Source organism: Lichenostomus cassidix, chromosome 2, assembly GCF_008360975.1.
Source record: "Lichenostomus cassidix isolate B80296 chromosome 2, HeHo_3.0, whole genome shotgun sequence".
Lineage (NCBI taxonomy): Eukaryota > Metazoa > Chordata > Aves > Passeriformes > Meliphagidae > Lichenostomus > Lichenostomus cassidix.
The window spans coordinates 46,327,702-46,347,411 of NC_139482.1; the positions used below are offsets into that span (position 1 = coordinate 46,327,702).

Consider the following 19,710-nt stretch of genomic DNA (forward strand, 5'->3'; position numbering starts at 1 on the left):
AAACACAGTCCCTAAATTGATTAACTAGTTCTGACTGCTTTAATTCTGACTGTTCTTTATATTTTGTAGGGAAAGAAGAACTCAAAGAACTTTCCGGGAAAGGAGCGATGGAGGGCAGGAGATGCAGGTCCTGTCCAAACCAGAATACATCTAGTACAGACAATGCTCTGCAAAGCCACACTGGCACTGTACAGAGGAAAACAGAGGTCCCCCACAAACCCTGCACACTGTGACGTGGATGGACGTTGTCTGTCAAGAGCCTGAACCTCGTGCTCTTGTGCACCTTACAGCACATGTATTTTGGATGGGCACCGCAGCTTCACAAATTGTTACACACTGCCAGCACCAAGCTCAGTATGAGGGGTTTGCATGCCTCTGTTGTGAGGTTTCATCTTGACCCTCTGTTTAAAGCAAGCTGTATTCTATATGTGCTCCAAACAGCAAAAATTATTGTAAATGGTGTCTAGTCAGAGTCTTCTCTATTTTTCAGGAGTTGCCGAAAGCCATCTACTCTACCATCTGGCCCACATAATCGATAGAGGGTTTACAAGTAATTACAGAGCAAGGACCCCAGTTAAAATGAAAACACAGGCGTCTTTCCAATGAGAACACACCATTGTCACTCTATGTAGTTATCTCTGGGTTTCATACAGAACCACTTACAAAGTCGTAGCCAGAGAAGCTGGGAATGAGGGGCTGGGATACTGCCTGCCACATCTCCTGGCCCAGCTTCTCAGCTCACACCAGCTGTGCTGTCCCTGTAGCTCTTCCTCTCCTTCCAGTGTGATATTTCCCTGCTGTCCTACCTTGGCACATTGGTGGCACCCCAGCGTCCCAGCAGGGCTCACATGTGACACATCTAGACAGACATTTATTTCTGGGCTACTATCGAATGGTTCACCAAGCCCTTCCAGACCCCATGGTGCATCTCACGTGCAAATCCTTAAAAGCTTCTGTGGCAAAGGCCCTGAGCAGTCTCTTCAGGATCCTATGGGGAGCTGCCATGTAGGGCACTTAGTCAGCACAGACCTATCTCACCACCGACATGGCAGCATTTCCCTGTCCTGTGCCCTATGTAAATCATCCCTGTCGCTTAAATCACACAGGGAACTGTACACAGCTTTGCACAAACTCAGAGCTGGAAAAAGACCCAAGTGCAACTACAGAACTCAAATTATATTTAGAAAATCTCTTCTGTTGATGGCCCAGTCTTGAGAGCTCATTGTAGGTTTCACAGAGCACTAACGGTCAGGCAGAGCTTTGCTGCAGAGCACCCAAGCAGTTGGGCATCCCCTTTCCCCAGTCCTCAGGGAATCCTCCTGCCACACTGTTCTCAAATGCAAGGAAAAATTTCTCATGCAGGTGGGGGGGGGGTGATATTAACTTCAATAGTAATTTTACTACAAGGCAGCTTGAAGTGTTTGTGTTAAAAATGCACTCTAACTAGCTGTATGGCAAGTGCGTTTGTTTCCTCTCCATGAAAAAATTATTCTTACATAGGTGGTCTCAGTTTAAAAAGGGGTTTTTATTACTAAGCTCTTTTGCAATGAGTTTGTTCCCTACAAAGCAAGAACTGAATAAAATTTATTTATAATTGCCTATATTACAAAAATACTTTCTCCTAAGTAGGAGATATATAAAATCCTGGGGCTTTATGTTCTCAGGAAAATAAATAAGGTATCTTTTTTTATTACCATGAAGTTCTGTTATTTAGACTCTATGTCTAAATTTTGATACTGCTTAATTAAAACTATGAATCTGCAGCAGCCTTTACTGCAGCCACCCGGGATAGACCGTATATAGGAACCAGACAATGGTTTTTTTTTTCCCATGGGCATTAATAACTTTCCTAAAATTGGACTGCTTGGTTTAAGCTTCATAGTGATATAGATTGTGGATTTTAACTTTTTCATTTAATACATGTACACTGGCTACCTACTTTGGACAATTAATGGAGTTTGTAGACTTAATATCTGGAAATCAGATAACATTTCTGAGCAGTACTTTGATTTGCAAATTTAATACAACTCAATCCCACTAAAATTTACATAATTTTCACAGGGGTCACCACATGAATTATCCCACCTGTCAAAAGTAAGCATATGCATGAGTTCAGGTAAGACTCTGGACTGAAATAAAGTCATCATCCATTTATTTTCAAAGAAACAGCTTTTTGTTTTGTTCATTATTGTACTATGTACCATTTACAAGTTGTTCTTATATTTTTTCCTCTGGATGTGATTGTGATGCCTTTCCTCATATGAGAATCCTTCAGTTTAAATGGCTTCACACTGCTTTTGCCTGCATCCCTTCCAAGTGCTTAAATACAGGAATAAACAATTCATCTTATTTTCTATGCTGCTTTCTTACTGTGCAGGAGATGGCATTTTACTACCTTATTGTATTCTCCACATCTTCTGTTGTGAAGCTGGGTTTTTCCATTAGCCTGGAAAACACTTGCATGGTCCTCCTTTGTCTCTGGGGAGAGAGATTTAGGGAATTTCATCTGTCTCCAGTAGGTTTCTTATTCCATGTCTGCAACTCGCTCTACATCTGTTGACTGTTTAGTTGCTTAACAATGCCAGAGTTGCTCTGACAGACCCCACACTTAGGAGGAGAGGCAGCAAAAGTCACTGTCCAGGCGTGATTGCCCAGAGAGGGAGTCTGAGCACAACAAGAAGAGGGCACCCAGCTGGCTTGTCCATGACGGCCCAGGAGAAGCTCTGGTTTTCAACAGATTTAAAACTTCAAGAGGCATCTGTGAGATCCTTCTGACATTCCCACAGCAACCAGAAATATTTATATGCGTGACTACATAAAGTCTTGTATGATGATAAAGTCCTATATGATTGTAGAGTCCCAAGAAGCATGAAAAATCAGATACTTGTCCCTTGGAGAAGTCACATCAAACAGCATAGGGCTAGGATACTTTCCAAACTAACACTATCCCAAGAAAATAGAAAATGAATGCTTTCTGTGCAAGTTTAAAATAAAATCTGAATGAGAAATCTATTTAAATATCTTTTAGATATTTTTGATGTAATTTAAAGTTCAATTCTCTTAGACCAGATTTCTATCTCTTGCTGAAAGGGCAAAGCAGTATTTTGTCTTTCAGCTTGGTTTTGCCTTGGAAGTTTCTGTCTCCTCTTTTGGTTTTTTGAAAAAAAACTAATGCAAGGGAGTAAAATTCAACATTCCCCATTGTGACCATTGAATAACATCAAAGTCTACCCAGAAACACATTGCACCTTCCTGCACACTGCTAACCCAGTGCTTAGAGATGCAAATATTATCAGTCCAAGAAAAAAAACGTAGCCACTATTTTGTTGTTTGTGGGTTTTGGGCTCTTTTTGAAAGATATTTTTCAAATGGAAAAATGGAAATTATGGAAAAATAATTACACCTTTTGAGATGATACAGGATGATTTCACTTCCACAGAGCAACAAAAGAAAATTATTCTTACATATCTCCATTTTTTGTGAGGCATGAACGAATGAAAGTCCACACTCTACAACTTACCTAAGCATTTAAATATGAATTGTTTTAGTGGGAATCAGGCACATGTCATTACAGAAGTGGACTTACACAATATGCTTTTGGAGTATAAGCTATTGCAAGCACCAGATCCCTATTAATAGCAATTTCTAAAGACTCATAAGCAGAAGTAAAAGAAAGTCTAACACTTACTTTAGTTAAAGCCCTGGCATTTGAATACCAGAAATCTCTGTCTATTCAGATTTCATATTTTCTTTACAATACAAGATGCAGGAAATCACAAAAATCCTCTCTCAAACCATAGGCCCCTATGAAAAACAAAGGAAAAATAATCCAACAGAAACCCCCACAACATTGGCAAAGAATTTCTGAAGATATGAGCACTTTGGGGTAAATCTGACCCAAGATAACTAGAATTGTATCTTGGCTCTCTTTACGAGGAATATGGTTGCTGCTACGGCGCCTCAAGTTCAGCGTCCCTTCAGAAGTCCTAAGTCAGTGTTTGTGCAGATATGTTTCAGGCAAGAACCCAGAAGGCATCATGCTACCTGCCACTTCACTTTAGCCCTCACAAAGACTGCATGTACTTTTCAGAAATACTTGATGGAAACAGAACAACAAGAGAAAGGAACTGCAGAAAGTACACCAAAAAAAGAGTATATATATATGCTGTGGGCACAAGAGCCTTTTGTCAAGAGAGGAATAACTCCACAAATAAAAATAAACTAGTGTAGAAGCTTGCTGTCTGTACCTACCAACACACAGCCTGGTGCTTACAGAAGCGGACATTTTAGTTTATTCATCAGCCTTGAGAGATGTGATTAATTTGTGGAGTAATGCAATTTTTAGTGAAAGGTAAAATATGCTGCATTTCTTTAGCAAACTATTTTATACAGTGTTTAATTAAAATAAGCATTATAGCTGAATGGCTCATTAGGTAATCTTTTGTCATGTTTGATGGCATCTTATTCTGACTATGCATAAAATATGGGGGTAGAAGGTTAGGCATACAAACGTATGGGTGAATTTACAAATAGACATCGCTGATTCCTCAGACTGAGATGTTATAGTGGTACATAATTAGAAGCTTAGTTGTTGATTTAGATTCAAGCAAGGCAAATGAAAATGGGTTAAAATTCAGCAACTTTTATAAACTCAGTAAAAACAAACAGAGTGTGAGGCATCACACAAAAAGAACTGGATTATCTTCAGGACCCAAATAGCAGAAATGTGATTAGTACAACACTGTGTTAATAATCAATTATATTGATTTTGAGAAAATCTGTTGTAAGTTGGGAACTCATCAGCTGGAAATGTCTGAAGAGAAGAAAGTCTTGAGCATCCTCAGCCAGAGGATGCCTGGTTACTGACACCACCATAGCCACAGAGATCATATTAGCCCCCTGACCCCACTGGCTATGGTGGTGTCAGTAACCTGCCACCATCATAAATCCAGTGAAGCATTTGTCAGAAGAGCTAAGACTGTGTGAGTGTCACCGTTGTTCTCTGTTGAGACCGCTCTGTGTAAAACAGGAGAAAGAGGGAAAAGAACAATCTGAGATTTTGGTTTGTTTGGGCTGGTAAAATAGAAAGCTGAAAATGGGTATTTCTGCTGCCTGTTCAGACAATAATGTCAGTGGGAAAAGGAGGAAAAGGAAAAAAGCTAGCTAAAAACATGATAAGTCTGAAACAAACCCTGCCCCCTGGAATAACCTCACTCTGAATAAATTTGAATATATTCAGCTAACACAGTGATCAGCCTACCCAGACCTTGTTGCATGGGTCAAGAACAATCGTTTGGGTTATAAGAGAGCCCTTCTAGTTTCTGCTATGGCTGTTTATTGAGATCTAAATCCAAGGCAAGGCAAGTCAAGACTTTCTCCAGAAGCTTTTGAAGGGTACTAGGAGTTGTTCCTCTCATTTTGGATCTTGCTAATGACCATGCCTCTGTGATGGTGCAGTGAGGAGACCTAATATGAACAGTATCAAAGGGGACTTCTATTTGGAGAGATAATATCCTCTTAAGTCAAGCTAGGAGAGCTGGAAAAGCCAATGAACTTCCAGGCATAAACCTGCTCTCCCCATTGCTACCCTGCCAACTCACATCACAGGTTTCAGGAAACTACAAGGTAGCAGCTGGCCTTTTTGCTTGTGTTCAGGCTTTCAGGCTGAGATCAATACTGATGAGAGCAGAATTATACAAGCAGTGCTCTTTGAAGTATAATCCTCTCTCCTCTTTGCCCAAGACACTCACACTCTTTGGTCTCACGTGACAGCCTCATGCTGGAGCAGCAGCCCACAGCTACACTGGTGGCTTGCAGCCAACCTGGATCCACTCCCCACTGTCTGGGTTCCTGCTCTACTACCTTCACATGTGCTCATAGTTTTACTAAGAAGTGACTAAAAGCCTGTAATTGTATAAATTATCTGTGGAGTGATGGCAGAGCTCAGCCTCCTGGGCAGGAAAGACTAATGCCAAAGGGAAAAATTCTTCTAACTGTAAATTGATAAAATGTCCTTAACTTACAGGATTTGGGTCCCTTAAATGCTTTACACATAAAATTAAAGAGAAGTCTGACTCCCTTGATCATGCTAAAAACTAAAAGGCACTTTATGTAGCTTCTAGGGAGTGAAAAGTGACTCTAAAGTGATCAAGTAGCAAAATATCACCAAGTCCCATTTGGACTTCATAGTTTAATCTTCTCATTGGGAGGATTACTCCAAGAGAATTTTTAAAATCCTAGACAGGGGAATGACTGATTTGTTATATATGTAATGCAGGTGGAAGAAGCGTGCTCAGTTTTAATATGGCACCAAAATAACAATTTAAAGGCGACTCAGACTTGTGTCTATGTCTCTATGAATTATCTGCCATGGGTGTCAGATAATTCATAGAGGAAAATCAGATGTCATCACACACTTGGCAATTCCCAGAACATCCCCCAGATAATGAGCTGATAATGTTGGACATGCTGTAGGGTCATCTGGAAAAAGTTATTGTCAATCAAGATGTTGCAGCAAATTATTATTTTTGAGAAAAGATTGATTTTTAAGTTTTTTGCATGCAGAGAATATTTTCTGCATCAAGTGAAAAAGGGAGGCACCTCAGCACTGCCACAGCCTTGGCCACAGGGTTAGGGAACATGCTTAAGCATGGTCTTGATGTATCTTCTCAGATCCAAAATCCCCGGGGCTAGAAATAAAGAGACTCTTCCTTGCTTCTCCTCCCACATGGTGTCCGGCATCCAGTGTGTGGTGTTGAACCCCTCAGACTCATCTCATGCCTCCCCACTCTAGGGATAAAACCCTCACAGAGGAGCACCCTGAAGCTGTGCTGTGATTTAAGCCAAGCTGGCAACTAAACACTATGCAGTCACTTGCTCACTCCCCTGCCAACCTGCCCCAGTGGAACAGGGAAGAGAGTCAAAAGTAACACCTATAGGCTAAGAAGAGTTTAAAAATTGAAACAAAGTAAAATATAATAATAAGAGTAATAAATTGGAAAAAAAAAAGAGAACACCCAAGGAAAAAGGTGATGCATAGTAGAGATGATCACCATCTGCGGAACAATGTCAAATCCCATTCCCATAATTAATAATCCTGTCTAAGTAATTCCCTCCGTTTGAATACTGGGCATGACATTCTATGGTATGGAATATCTCTTTGGCCAGCTGGGATCAGCTGTCCTGGCCATGCTCCCTCCCAGCTTCTAGTGCATCTGCTCAGTGGTTCAGCACGAGACACTGAGTAGTCCTTGACTTAGGGTTAGCACTGCTCAGCAACAGCCAAAACATCAGTGTGTTATCAACATTATTCTCATACTAAATCCAAACCACATCACTCTACCAGCTACCTAGAAGAAATGAACTTTATCTCAGCCAAAACCAGGACAGGCTGCCTCTGCTTTCACACCCCATGTCAGCTCCTCCTTCCTTCTCAGCCTATCTTCCCTCCTACACCAAGATTTTCATGTGGCTTGGGGTTTCTTGTTGAGTGTGGAAAAATGACTGCATTCTTACGAAAAGGGAAAGAAAGGGAGACATTTCATGCAAATGTGTCTAACCTGATTCAGGAAAGGGGACATGGCTCTGCCTCAGTTTTCTTAAAGAGCACCACTTGGCTGGGAAGAATCACTGCAACACACCATACTGCATGCCTACAGTAAACGCTCATTTCAAATCCCAAACCTGTGGGTGAGACAGCTAATTAACAATGTATGGAGGCAAGCTGTTGATATGGCTCACACAGGGACCCAGTGAGGTATCAGAAAGGGCCTGGTGGGAAGCCAGCATTACACATTTGAACCTGTTTAATATTTGGAGCCAGGTTCTCTGTTTATGTATCTCAGCAGGCCTTTATCACCTTTAGCTGAAGATATGGTGGGTTCATAAGACCAAGCCTACATCTGTGTATCGAGGAACGCAAGTGTGAGCCATTCTGAACCATGATCAATCATCAGAAAACAGGCATCATTTAAATTTTATAATTATGAGAATAATAGCAAAAGATTAGTAGTCTAGCCATCTGGAGACTTTGCAAAAGCCTGAAGGCAATTAAGCTGCTATATTTTGAAAGTATCTAATCAATTTAATTTCTTTTCTTAGATAAAACAGCATGAACTTCAGTTTGCTTTGTTGGAGGACGCCTGTTGGGTGATGAAAAAATATTTCTGGTAGATTAACCCAGCCCTATCATAAACCAGGAAGATTCTTTTTGTTGGTTTTAGTAGGAGTTGATCAGGCTCTGTTCAGGAAGAGCACAAGACCTGTTTAATGTGTTTACATTTACTATTTCGAGCAGGACTGAACTGATTTAACTGCCACCTCAAAACAAACTGACATTTAAAAATCAGGTTGCTGAGATTTTTTTCAGGTCGGCCAAGCAAAATGCTAGGAGGAAAATAGTGCGTACTGACATAGAATTATCTAACAAAAAACCTAAGAAATGGCATGGGAGGAACCACTGAAATGGTGACAGAGTGGTGAAACAAATAATGCTTGCTTCCTATTTCACAGGTCATTCCTATTTCTTGAAAGAATGCCCTGATACCCTGATGAAATTCAGTGGATTCAAATTACACTACAGACAGGAGAGACAGCAATAATATAGAATACCAACAGTCTTGAAACATCCTGTATTTGATGACACTATGGGACACAAATCTTTCCAGGATTGTTACATGAACCTCAGACATAGTCTTGACATTTTTATGGGTTTGGGAGTGGTATAACATAATTCCTGGATCACCAAGTATGCTCAGAGTCACACCTAGAGGAACTAAAGGCAGTCTTAGGGAAAAACCAATCCTCTCCCTAGCCAAGATCGGAATTCTGATGAATTTCACTCCTTCCCACTGCAAACTGGGATTAAGCAGCATAAAATCCGTGCTTTAAATGTCCCAACCCACAAAAATTCTAAACTCAATAAAATGTTCTACCCTGCCCTCAGACTGTGACAAAAAGTCATAGACAGGCCTTCAAAAGCGGGCTTGGTGTATTTCACAGGTATTGCTCTCTTCATGGAGAGTTTGGGGGTTCATTGCCATCTTCTCTTTGCACCCTGTGTTCTCTGGGTAACTTGTACCATGCACTTATGCCTGCAGCCTCAACCCCAGTCTCCAGAGAGAAGGAATCAGACTGGAAAAAGCCCAGGAAATATTTACTCATGGTCAAAAATATGTCCAAGCCCATCATTTGAGCAGCCCTCCATATGGCGTTCCCTGTGCATGCATGAGGTTTCAGGCAAAGAGTCAGGGCCACAGTACCCTGACTCATCTCATGACTCCCCATTCCAGGGAAAAGACCCTCACAGAGGAACACTATTCTACTCTGTATTCAGAGCCAGTTTGGATACCTCTGCATGCTGCTGCACCCAGCTGCATCCTTAGACACTGCCTCTGCATGTATACCACCTTTCTGTCTGGGAGAGAGTCACACCAACTGTCTTTTTAGTAAAGTAAAAGCTTTTGGATAAAAGACTCAGTATGCCTGATGGCTTTGCTGTTTGTTCAGGGAAAAGGTGAGCTGCAGGGTAAAAGTGCCCTAAGTGCTTGTCTCTGCCAAGACATTCTCTTCTAAGATTAACAGCATAGCAATCTGATTTTAATATTTCTATGGTGTAATAAAAGCCGCCCACCACTCCATTTCTGCTTCACAAAGCTAATATGACTCAGATAATTAACTCAAAGACAAATGATTACCAAGCTAGAGGACATTCACCGGTGGAGTCATTAAAGCCTTTAAACACAGAACCGCTGCTCTATTGACTGACAATCTTTATATGATTAGCTGAATTCATTTCATGATCTTTTCAGCCAGCAGCACAAAATACGACTGCAGTTTCCCATTTTTTTCTCTTCTGAATTGCTGCATTAGCTGCCTCTGAAGTTTGAATCACAAGGATTTGTGAAGCTTCTGCTCTTATCTATTAAAGTGATTTATGGTTCATACTGTTTCAGGTGGCATACCTGCAAGCAGAGACAGAAATGGCACTTCTGCTCTAAAGTTGCTTTTAAGTTCTTTAAAGCATTGCTGAAAAGCAGAGTGGGGGGAAAAAGACTTTTCAAGTATAGAGTGACTATGAGGAAAGTTTGTTTACTACAACCCACAGATACTATCAGAACTGCAGCATGACATTCTGGTATACCAAACCCCCACATTTAGGGCTTTCTCCTGCCACCCCATTGCAACACCATAAATCCCTTACAATGCATCAGAAATTCTCCTGTCACCATGCTGCAGTGTGTTGAAATCCAGAGCACACAACCCTTGATGGATACTGATGGTATTGCCTTTCCATCTAATCCTCCAGCTCCACTTGCTACACAGACAAGGGACAGGAGGAAATGTGGGGGATTAACAGGGGACAGGCAGGGCTGGCAGCAGGTTCCCTCTGCCACGACTGTGCAAGCAAAGAGGGCATTGAGGAATCACCTTCCACTGGAGGTTCTTTCTCCATGGCTCTTGCAATTGCTTTGCTATCAAGCATTATACAATCTAGACCCTGTAGGCAGATCAGAAGGAATGTGCAGAAATATCATATTGATCTGATTCAGTACACTTATCACTGATTTGAAAATTTAAAGTAAAACACTTCTGCTAAGCTATGCAGATGTCAAACAGATAAACACGGATGAGGGCTGAGTGCTCACAAAAGCAGGACAAGGACATTCAGTAAATTAGTCCTATACAAAAGGTGTATGAGTACAATCAAGCACCACACTATGCATCAAGGGGAAAAAAACGTCCCCTCTGTCTAGAGAAAGTGGTGCTGTGACTGCAAAGCCCAAGACTAGAAAGGGAGTAGAGATAATGAACAACAAAGCATGAGCTCCCAGTGTTATCAGGGGATCAAAGGAGATCAGGGAAAAGAAGCAAGGGGTCATTCAATACCCTTTCACAGACAATGGGAAGGACAGATGTAGAAATCACAACTCTTTCAAAAAGCTTTTATGGATTTTGGGTGTTTTTAACTAGTGGAGGGAATTACCATGAGGAGAAATACTGGATTCTTCATCTTTGATGTCTTATCAAAATTGAGGAGGTTCTCTTTAATAAATGCAGTTCAGCAAGCCTTCTTCTGTTAAAAGTATTTGAAAAGCAGAGTTATAGTCTGCATGGCTTTGCCTCATCCCTTCTAGCAATAGTTATCCATAATGGGTAATGTAAGAAACAAAGGTAAAATGGTTGTCCAGCTTCCAACATGATTTTTGCTTCGTTGGTTTTGGATGGAAACAAGCTCAAAACACTGATTGTTTATATAGAACCAAAATGAATCAAATGCCCCAGTATCTTCTAGGACATGTTGGAGTGGCATAGGGAAACCAGTTGATGGGTAAAGTCTGGGTAAAGCAAACTCCTAACCTCATCCCAGCAGGACACAGAGAAAACAGAGCATCGTAACAGAAGGGATAAACAAGACCACAGTTGGATAGTAGGAAGAAACTCACAGTACTATGAAGGAGATCTTCTGCTCCTATTGTTGCCATTGAAAATTCTGCCTTTGAATTCAAAAGATAAACGTTTAGTTTATCTGGGAGAAAGTCAGTATCACAGTGTTGTCCAAATTCTATTTATGCACTGTTTGGAAAGTTACCTTATGAGAACAGGCATAAAATAGTAAAAACAGAGATAAAGAACACGCTGTGAAACCAGGCACCTGAATAAATGATGCCCTTCTTAACACTAAATTGGTGTTAAGGAGTCTTCTGGTTTTTGAAGATTTGGTGACACTCCTATCTATTTTGTCCCGTGATCAAGGAAGAGAGAAAACTGGATTCAATGAGAAAGGCAATTACACTTATAAGCAATCACTACAAATGCATTATTGTAATTAACATATCAGTATTTGGAATTCATCACTCCTCTCTAACACATAATCAGTTTAAATCTTTGTAAACTCTTCAATGCTTGACTGAAATGAGCAGCACCTGCAGTTACTGTAGCTCTGGGTAAATTTCAGCTTAAAAATATCATGATTGCTATCTTTGGAAGTGAAAAATATGACAGAAAAGTGGTGAAATACCACTCCCTGCAACAGTCATCTGTGAATGAATGCCCTGTCATATATTACTTTCGAGTCTGTCTCCTTTTTCCTTTTCAGATAAACCCAGCCAAGATCACAGTACTGGTAAAAGAGGGCTGTGGGGGAGATGGTTTCTAACCCCTTTGAGGATGTCAGTTCCTCCTTTTCCTCTTCTAGCAACTGTTCTGGCTTGATATAAATCTTTGCATGTGGTACTTTGCATATAGCAAGTAGGAAAAGAGTGATTTTTCATTTTCACAGTGCCGCACAATGATATTACCAATTTCAATTTTAATCTGCAATGTGGACTGCTTATGGCTCTACAGCTGAGTCACTGTGGCTGCATGGATCTGCTTTTGTAATTTTGAGAAGGATTTATTGAAAAAAAAAAAAAAAAAAGAAGTGCAGGGAGAGAGGAAAGGTCTAAACTGGCTCATTGGTGCTTGGCAAACACCTGAGTAGTTTTTCCTGAATGGAGGATTAGTGGGCATTAATCCTTCCTGAAGGCAATGTATTCAACTGATTCCCATGGGGAGCATGGTGCACTGTGACTATTGAGATGTTCTGTCTCAGAAAAACTTGACAACTTGCCTTGTCTAAATGCCAGGATGCCCACAGCCAAGCAGCAATGGGCCAAGCTTTCCCTTGAGAGAACCCTGGCACCTAGACCAACAGGGAAAAATCTATTTCCTCCATGGCTCCAGCAACAATACTGGGGCTCCAGCATGCTTGAATTATCCTCAAAAGACAGGGTCTCTTTGAAAGGACATGGACATCTGTCAGCATCTTTTGTGTGGGAGTGCAAGCACAAGGCCTGCAAGCACAAGGCAGGCTGGTAAGGGTCTTCGCTAGAGTTACCTTACACCAATATTCCATTCAGTTTTCATCTCAGTTTTATAAGGGCTGAAATTGGAATCACACAAAATAATGGCAAAGTTGTAGTATCAGCAAAAATATAGAATTAAGCCTGTTTTCATTTTTTCTAATTGGAATAGGGAAGCAATATTGTGAATGCTCAGGTGTTTTTTTTTAATAACCTGCCTGTGTTCAACTGCATCCAGGTTTAGTTTAAATATATTGCTCCCTCTTCACCTTCAAGCTCAGGTGATGGTATTTTTTGTTCAATAAGACAGATGTGAAAAGAATTCATTACCTGATGAAATACTGGAGGCTGAGGAAATGCATTTATGAATGCTTTAGGGAATTTGTTTACATGCACTCCTTCATTGTCTGTGTTACCCAGACTGAATATCTTTTTTTTTTTCCCCTAAACAAGACATTTGGAGACATTTTGAAGGTTAATGTAGCATTTCTCAAATGTCACCTAAACTCTGAATGCTAAAATTATCTTATTTCTTTTCCACCCTCCATCACAACAAACTCTTTGCAACTTATTCATTCCTAAATTCTTTGGACCATAGTCTCTGCAAACTGAAGACATCTAGAAGCATAAACTGAACTCTTGGTTGTGCTAGAATAAATCCCATTTCATTGTTTTCCTTTGATTTCTTCATTATTTCCATAGAGGATAACAACAGGGCATCCAATTCCATCTACATCTCCATGCATTTGCAGACAAGGGTGCTGAGAAAGAAGGGATGGGCATCCTGTAACAGCATTTAGGCTGATGGCATCTCAGACCTTTGGGCAGCAGCTCTCCATGGGGTTTGAAGTCAATGGGTTTCCTCACAGCTGTTGAAGCCAGTCTGAATCTAAGGTGTCACATTCATCAGGCTGTCAGAAAGAAATGATCTGGCTAAAAACAACCCTAAGAGGAATAAAGTTTTCTGAGAACCACTAGCATGCTGGGAGGTGGTGGGGACGTGCTTGTGGAGGACAGTGGAAAGTCAAACTGCAGCGGCCCTGACAGATCAAATCTGCACCAGAATCACTGAAATGGTCCACATATTCATGTGCAAAACTGCCTGCACACTGCTAAGCCTGATGAGACACCTTTAACTGATGGAAAACTGAAGGCACCAGTAGCAAACTCTTCGCACTACACAAATTCCTGCCTCCCTCCCACACAGGGTGTCCTGCCAAGGTCTCAACCCTGTAGACACACCAAATGAACCAAGATATGGGTGCTCCAGGTAAGACCTGTGTCTGGCTAACCAACATGTTGACATTTTTATATTATTTGAAAGTAGACAGAAATTGCTAGATTTGTTATGCTGCAAGTTGAACTTTATCTGAACTCTATGGTTATGTTGTGTAAGTCAAAGATGGATTAAAGTGAAATCTGGAGCTAACAGTCTGAACTTTAATAACGGTTAGAATAGATGAAGCTAGAAGCTAAAATATTACTTAAAAAATATTAGCTAGAGCAGAGAGCCCCCAGGTCATGGTATATGAACTGTAACACACACATTACAACATCAACTGCAGAATCAGCTGAAACTCCCACCAAATCTGACCTAAGGGAGTATGAAGATAACAACATTGCAACCATTTGGTTACAAAACAGTGAACCAGTGGAGAGTGATAACACCCCAGACTCTAATTTGTCTGTTTGTCCATAGAGTCACACGAAGGATGGGGAGTTCAAATTGTAAGAGTGTAATTGCCCAGGAATTTCCTTGTTTGGGGTCCCTCTTTTGAAGCACCTGACTTGAGCTACCAGCTACTGTGATTGATCTGTGCCAACAGATGTATCTGAAGGAGATGAGAGCACGGTGACAAAATTTCTCTAACATGGCAAGACAAAGACAGAGTTAGGCCCCACTGCCACTTCAGACTTCCCCAAAATGAGCCTCTCACTTAGCACAGGGTGACCAGACCAGTGCATGAAACACCAGCTGGTGGATGTATTGCTTTGACCTAACCAAAACTTCCCACCACAAGTCCCGAAGAACAAATTCACTGCTGACAAACCCTCACAGAGAATTGAGAGCTTTGGTCCAAAGGCTTGTGAAACCTCTGATCCCCACAATTCAGCTATTTCTATGCTTGCCATAATACATCTTCAGTAGTCCAACAACAGCAGCTCATCACCATTGCAAGAAAAGGGTCAGACTTACCAGGCTACACAGTGACCTTGAGCTGACTTCTTCATCAGTCAGTACAGAGAGGGGGGAAAGATGAAATGAAGTTGCCATCCCAACTTGTTGTCAGCATCCATCCAAAGGTGTACTCAGGTAAGCTTGCCTGAAACAGATGAGGGCAGGTGGTCAAACTCCAAGTTTGTTATTTACACATTTGTCAGAAAAACTCAATTCCCGCAACTTTTCCCGCAGCAAATTTCCAAATAATATTTCTTTTGCTGCTGAACGTGACTTTGTTTTATTTGGAAATATCAGCCACAATGACCAAGTTCTGAAATACCAGAGTGAAACTATAGCAGGAGGAAGGGAAAGAGGGCATTCAAAGTTACCAGAAGGAAAACTGCAATTTTCTAATCAGCTCACGAACAAGGGTTCACTGACACTCTGACAACTCGAGCTTCAATCAGCCTGCAAAGTCTATTTAATCTAATTTGCTGATGAGATCAAGCCAAGCCTTCCTATTCATTCTGTTTCTTGATCTAGTGCTAACCACACGTGTCGCTGTAGCTTGTGCCATCCACCCCTGCACCCTTGGGACTCTCTAAGAACAAGTGTGCATGGGACGCCTACTACCCTTTGGTGATAGCAAAAACTACCCTTTGGACAGGAAAATCCTTTTTTTTTTAGAAGTCAGTGCTAGTCTACTTAAATCAAATGTATTATCAAAAACACAATAGTGATAAAAGAGCCTTACCAGGGTGCAGCTTTAGAGAGAAGGAAGCTGATATTTTCTTTGTAACTATAATTACACAAGAGGCACGAAAAGCAGTAACGTAATTACTCAGCCCACACTGTAACTGTGCCTTGGACTTGCACAAAATTGATAGAAAGAAAACAAGTAAAGGGTCACAACAACACATGCCGTTTCCAGGTGAGGTACAGTCAGTTACTACGTAAAAGACTAACAAGACAGGTCAAGAAAGAGAATTCGCCATGGGGAGGTCAGACCCCAGAAGATTTGGATTTGTCCCACAACCACTCAGCCATTCCCCTCATGGATGGGAAACTCTGAGTTTGAGTTTGGCAGCTCAAAGCTCCTACAACCCTTGTTTAACCCAGTACAAATGAAAGCAACATGGTTTATCCCCTGCTCACTGGCTCTCCTCGTCTACCAGGCAAGGAGGGAGAGGAGGAAGGACCATGAGCACATTTCCAAGAGGACAACATTGCTCCTTGCTGGCTGAATTTTTCAAAGCAAGCCAGACACTGCCCTTCCATACATTGGATCAATGTAGCACCAGCAAAGCTCTAATCAGAGGGGTACTTAAAAATGCAACTCTATCCCACCAATTACCCTTTCTGCAGAATGTCATGCTACCATCTCTCCAGCCCCATCCTCCTGGATTCCCTGGGACATTTGCTTCAGGAGGACAAGGTTTTAGAGCAGGGAAACTCCTGTGATATGGTGACATGAAATTAACTGAGTTGTCTATAACACCACTGATGCCAAACGCACATTTAGGTGTGCATTTGAATGGAGACAGACTGAGTACCAAAATGCAACTTCAGCCCCTCAGTTCCAAGTACTGGACACTGAGTTGCCTGCATTTGGGGAGCCCCTGCTTCTCCTGCACCCTTCCAGGCCCCCATCCACAGCACACTCCACGCCCATGGCAAAACATCTCCCAGAAGGTGAAGAAACCCCGAATCTCAGACCAGAAGCACAAAAGCAAGAGCAGGGACACTTCAGGCAACTCACTAAGAGGCTCCATACAGGGTTGAAGGAAAATGGTGCCAACCACACATCTACAGAAAATCCTATCAGCCTCCTCTGCCAGCTCCAGCAGCTATTTTTGCTTTGCCACATAGACTGCGATTTGCACAGATTGCTCAGAATTTTCCCCTCAGCTTTCTTTGGGACAGTGATGGACTTCCCTAGAGGTTTGTTGAGCTCGCACAGTCACCAGTGTTAATGAAAAGCATCCAGGAAGCGCCACCACCCAGCTTGATGCACCTTAATCCACAGAGCAAGAGGGCCAGTTCCACCACAGCTCAGCTTCCTCAGCTGCAAGTACCAGACAACATGAGCAGAAGCTGTAAGAAGCAGATTTCTTTACTGAACTTTAAAGATTAGATACCTTTCTGAAGTAATTTTTGACCTTCTAAAAATGTCATTTTTATTCATTCAAGCAATTTGCAACATGAAAGTTTAAATATTATTCAGGGGAATCCTTTGTCCTTTTCAAAATGCCGTTGTATTAATCAAGACACACATATGTGTTATTTATGTGCCTCTTTTTAATTCTATTTTACTGTAGTACTGAAAGCGAAGTTCATGACCTTTAACTACACTTTGAATTCCTCTTTATTTGCATTGCCTCAAGAATTTACACCACACTGAGCTTGCTGCAAGGCTCCGAGGCTGTTTCTTTACCTCCTTTGAAATATACTTGTCTGGAGGTAGGAGCCAGGGCTGTGCTTCCCAGCCCCCTCGCAATTCCAACAAGAGCCCCATGCTCCTGCAATGTTGCCAGCTGTTCTCTGGGCTGAGTGGGGGGGAGAGCCCCTTAGCAATGCCTGGGCATCCCTCTGCTCTCCCTCACACTGACAGAGCAGTATTAGGGATGCAAATACTGCTGCACAGGTGCACATGAGGTGTCTTTTCATCTGACTGGGCAGGATACCATGACCACCGCAACTCAGAGGTGTATCTGCCTAAACATTCAGGGCCAGCACTGCTGCAGCTACTTTGCCTTTGCCATTTGAGTTATTGAGATGAAAGCTTTGTACCTCTGCTTTTATTCCTACAATCTTTAAATCCCTGCCTGCAGAGTTGATACGTTCCCAGCCCTTTAATCGCCCCGTCCTTATTTGTACACAGGCAGCAACACCATGTCAAGGAGCATCAGTACTGCAGGTTTCAGGCTCACTCCTTGTCCCCAGCTGTAAGCCAGCACTTGAAAAAAGAGAGAGGGTTTCAATCAGCCTAAATCCAAAGCAAAACAACTATTTCCAGAATGGCAAAATTCCATTATTTTTGCATTTCCATTTAAAGTGAGAATTCTTTTCTGGTTTATATATTAGCATCTCATCTAGTTATACAGCTTACAGAGGATAAAATATTGACATAGGAACTTTTACACTGAAATGAGCTATGTTGCTGCAGTTACCTAAACAAAAACATAGGGAGAATATAAAAAGGTACAAAAAGCAATTTTCTAGAGCTCTGACATACTGAATTTATACAGATGACAGCATATGAAACGTTGAACTGAAAGCAAATCCCAGCCACTTTGGACCATGACCAAATACTCTTAGACTGAAGTTGATGATGCACATTCAGTCAATTCAGTGTTTCCAAATTCCTTGTTATGCTGAGCTTCACTCCAAATCAATTAGCAGACGCTACACTGTGCTGCCAGATAACAAACTGATCTCACTTAGCAAATAAACACTCTTTCAACCAGACCTGCAATTCAGGTCTTCTAGGTGCCAGGTGCCCTGGATGTGCAAAATTCCAGAAACTCCTTCAGGCCTCTGCATATATATGCCTCCAGCATAATATGAGGGCACTGGATCTGTCCCACTCCATATGGGCTGCTACTGGGTACTGAGTCATGTTCAACACATCAGTCATTATTTTTTCAGCACTTCAGTGTCTGGGACAACAACTGCTAAAATCTTACAGCTCTGTGCTAGGGAAGTTTAGATTGGTACTAGGAAAAATTTCTCCACCAAAAGCGTTGTCAAGCACTGGAACAGGCTGCCCAAGGAAGTGGTTGAGTCACCATCCCGAGATATTTAAAAGAGGCGTAGATATGATGCTTAAGGACATGCTTTAGAGGTGGACTTGGCAGTGCCAGATTAGCACTCAATGAGTGGACTCGATATTAAGGCTCTTTTTCAAGCTAAAAATGATTCTATGATTTTAAAGCACTTTTTCCCCAGGATAGAGTCAGCTGACCAGTGCCAGGGTGGACAGTGTGGATCCAGTCCATGTCCTTCTGGGTGATACAGGTGGCACCCACCGACAGCACTACAAAGCCGCTTGCTTTGTTCAACACAACCACATACCAGGACCAAAAGGCACATTCCCATACTTCCAAGCAATTATCTCCTGACCTCTCTCCAAATCTCTGGCTATTTGAGCTGAAGACCGGAAATTTGCTCCTCTGATATCTGGCACAGTTCAATCACTTCACATTTTGTACTGGATTTTCATATCTACGTCAGTGTCAGCTGTTGACAACACATGTGATGGTATAACATTGCTCTCCCCCTTTTTTGCCATTTCTGCAGTCTGAGGCTTTCCTTCACATATCACAGTTGTTTTCTTCTCTTTATATCTGAGGAAGAGTAAGGGGGATGCCAAATAAAAATAACAAAATGTTTATCTTAGACAGGGTATCTCAGACACCGATACAGCTCTGCCCTAAAATTAAAGCTCATGCCTTCCACCTGTGCATGCACACTTAAGCTGGTGACTGCTCGGGTGATAACCTGCTATGTACCTTATTTGTCATGCACCTCTCTGTCCCCTCTTAATAAAAAAAAAATCAGAACAATTGTCATGAAACCTCCAACATTTGATAAATTATGGGGAAAAATTATCTGCAGGATTAATATGGAATTTCTCTCCTTGCAACAAAAAGCTCTCAAGCACTGCTGGTGAGGTATTCGGCTGTGGTCAGATCTTTACCCAGGACA

The 19,710-nt window shown here is 41.6% G+C and overlaps 1 protein-coding gene and 1 long non-coding RNA gene across 2 annotated transcripts in view; one reads left to right on the top strand and one right to left on the bottom strand.

Annotated features, from left to right (window-relative positions):
* NPSR1 (neuropeptide S receptor 1) overlaps nucleotides 1–2,143 on the top strand; it is a 59,051-nt gene extending 56,908 nt beyond the window's left edge. The window contains exon 9 of the mRNA XM_085051398.1: nucleotides 70–2,143. Coding sequence (XP_084907524.1) covers nucleotides 70–154 — 85 coding nt within the window. The 3' untranslated portion in view covers nucleotides 155–2,143. The remainder of the gene's footprint in view (nucleotides 1–69) is intronic.
* Nucleotides 1–19,710, bottom strand: part of LOC146441304 (uncharacterized) — an 80,772-nt gene that overhangs the window by 59,163 nt on the left and 1,899 nt on the right. The window contains exon 2 of the long non-coding RNA XR_014850430.1: nucleotides 15,040–15,166. This is a non-coding gene — a long non-coding RNA (uncharacterized LOC146441304). The remainder of the gene's footprint in view (nucleotides 1–15,039; nucleotides 15,167–19,710) is intronic.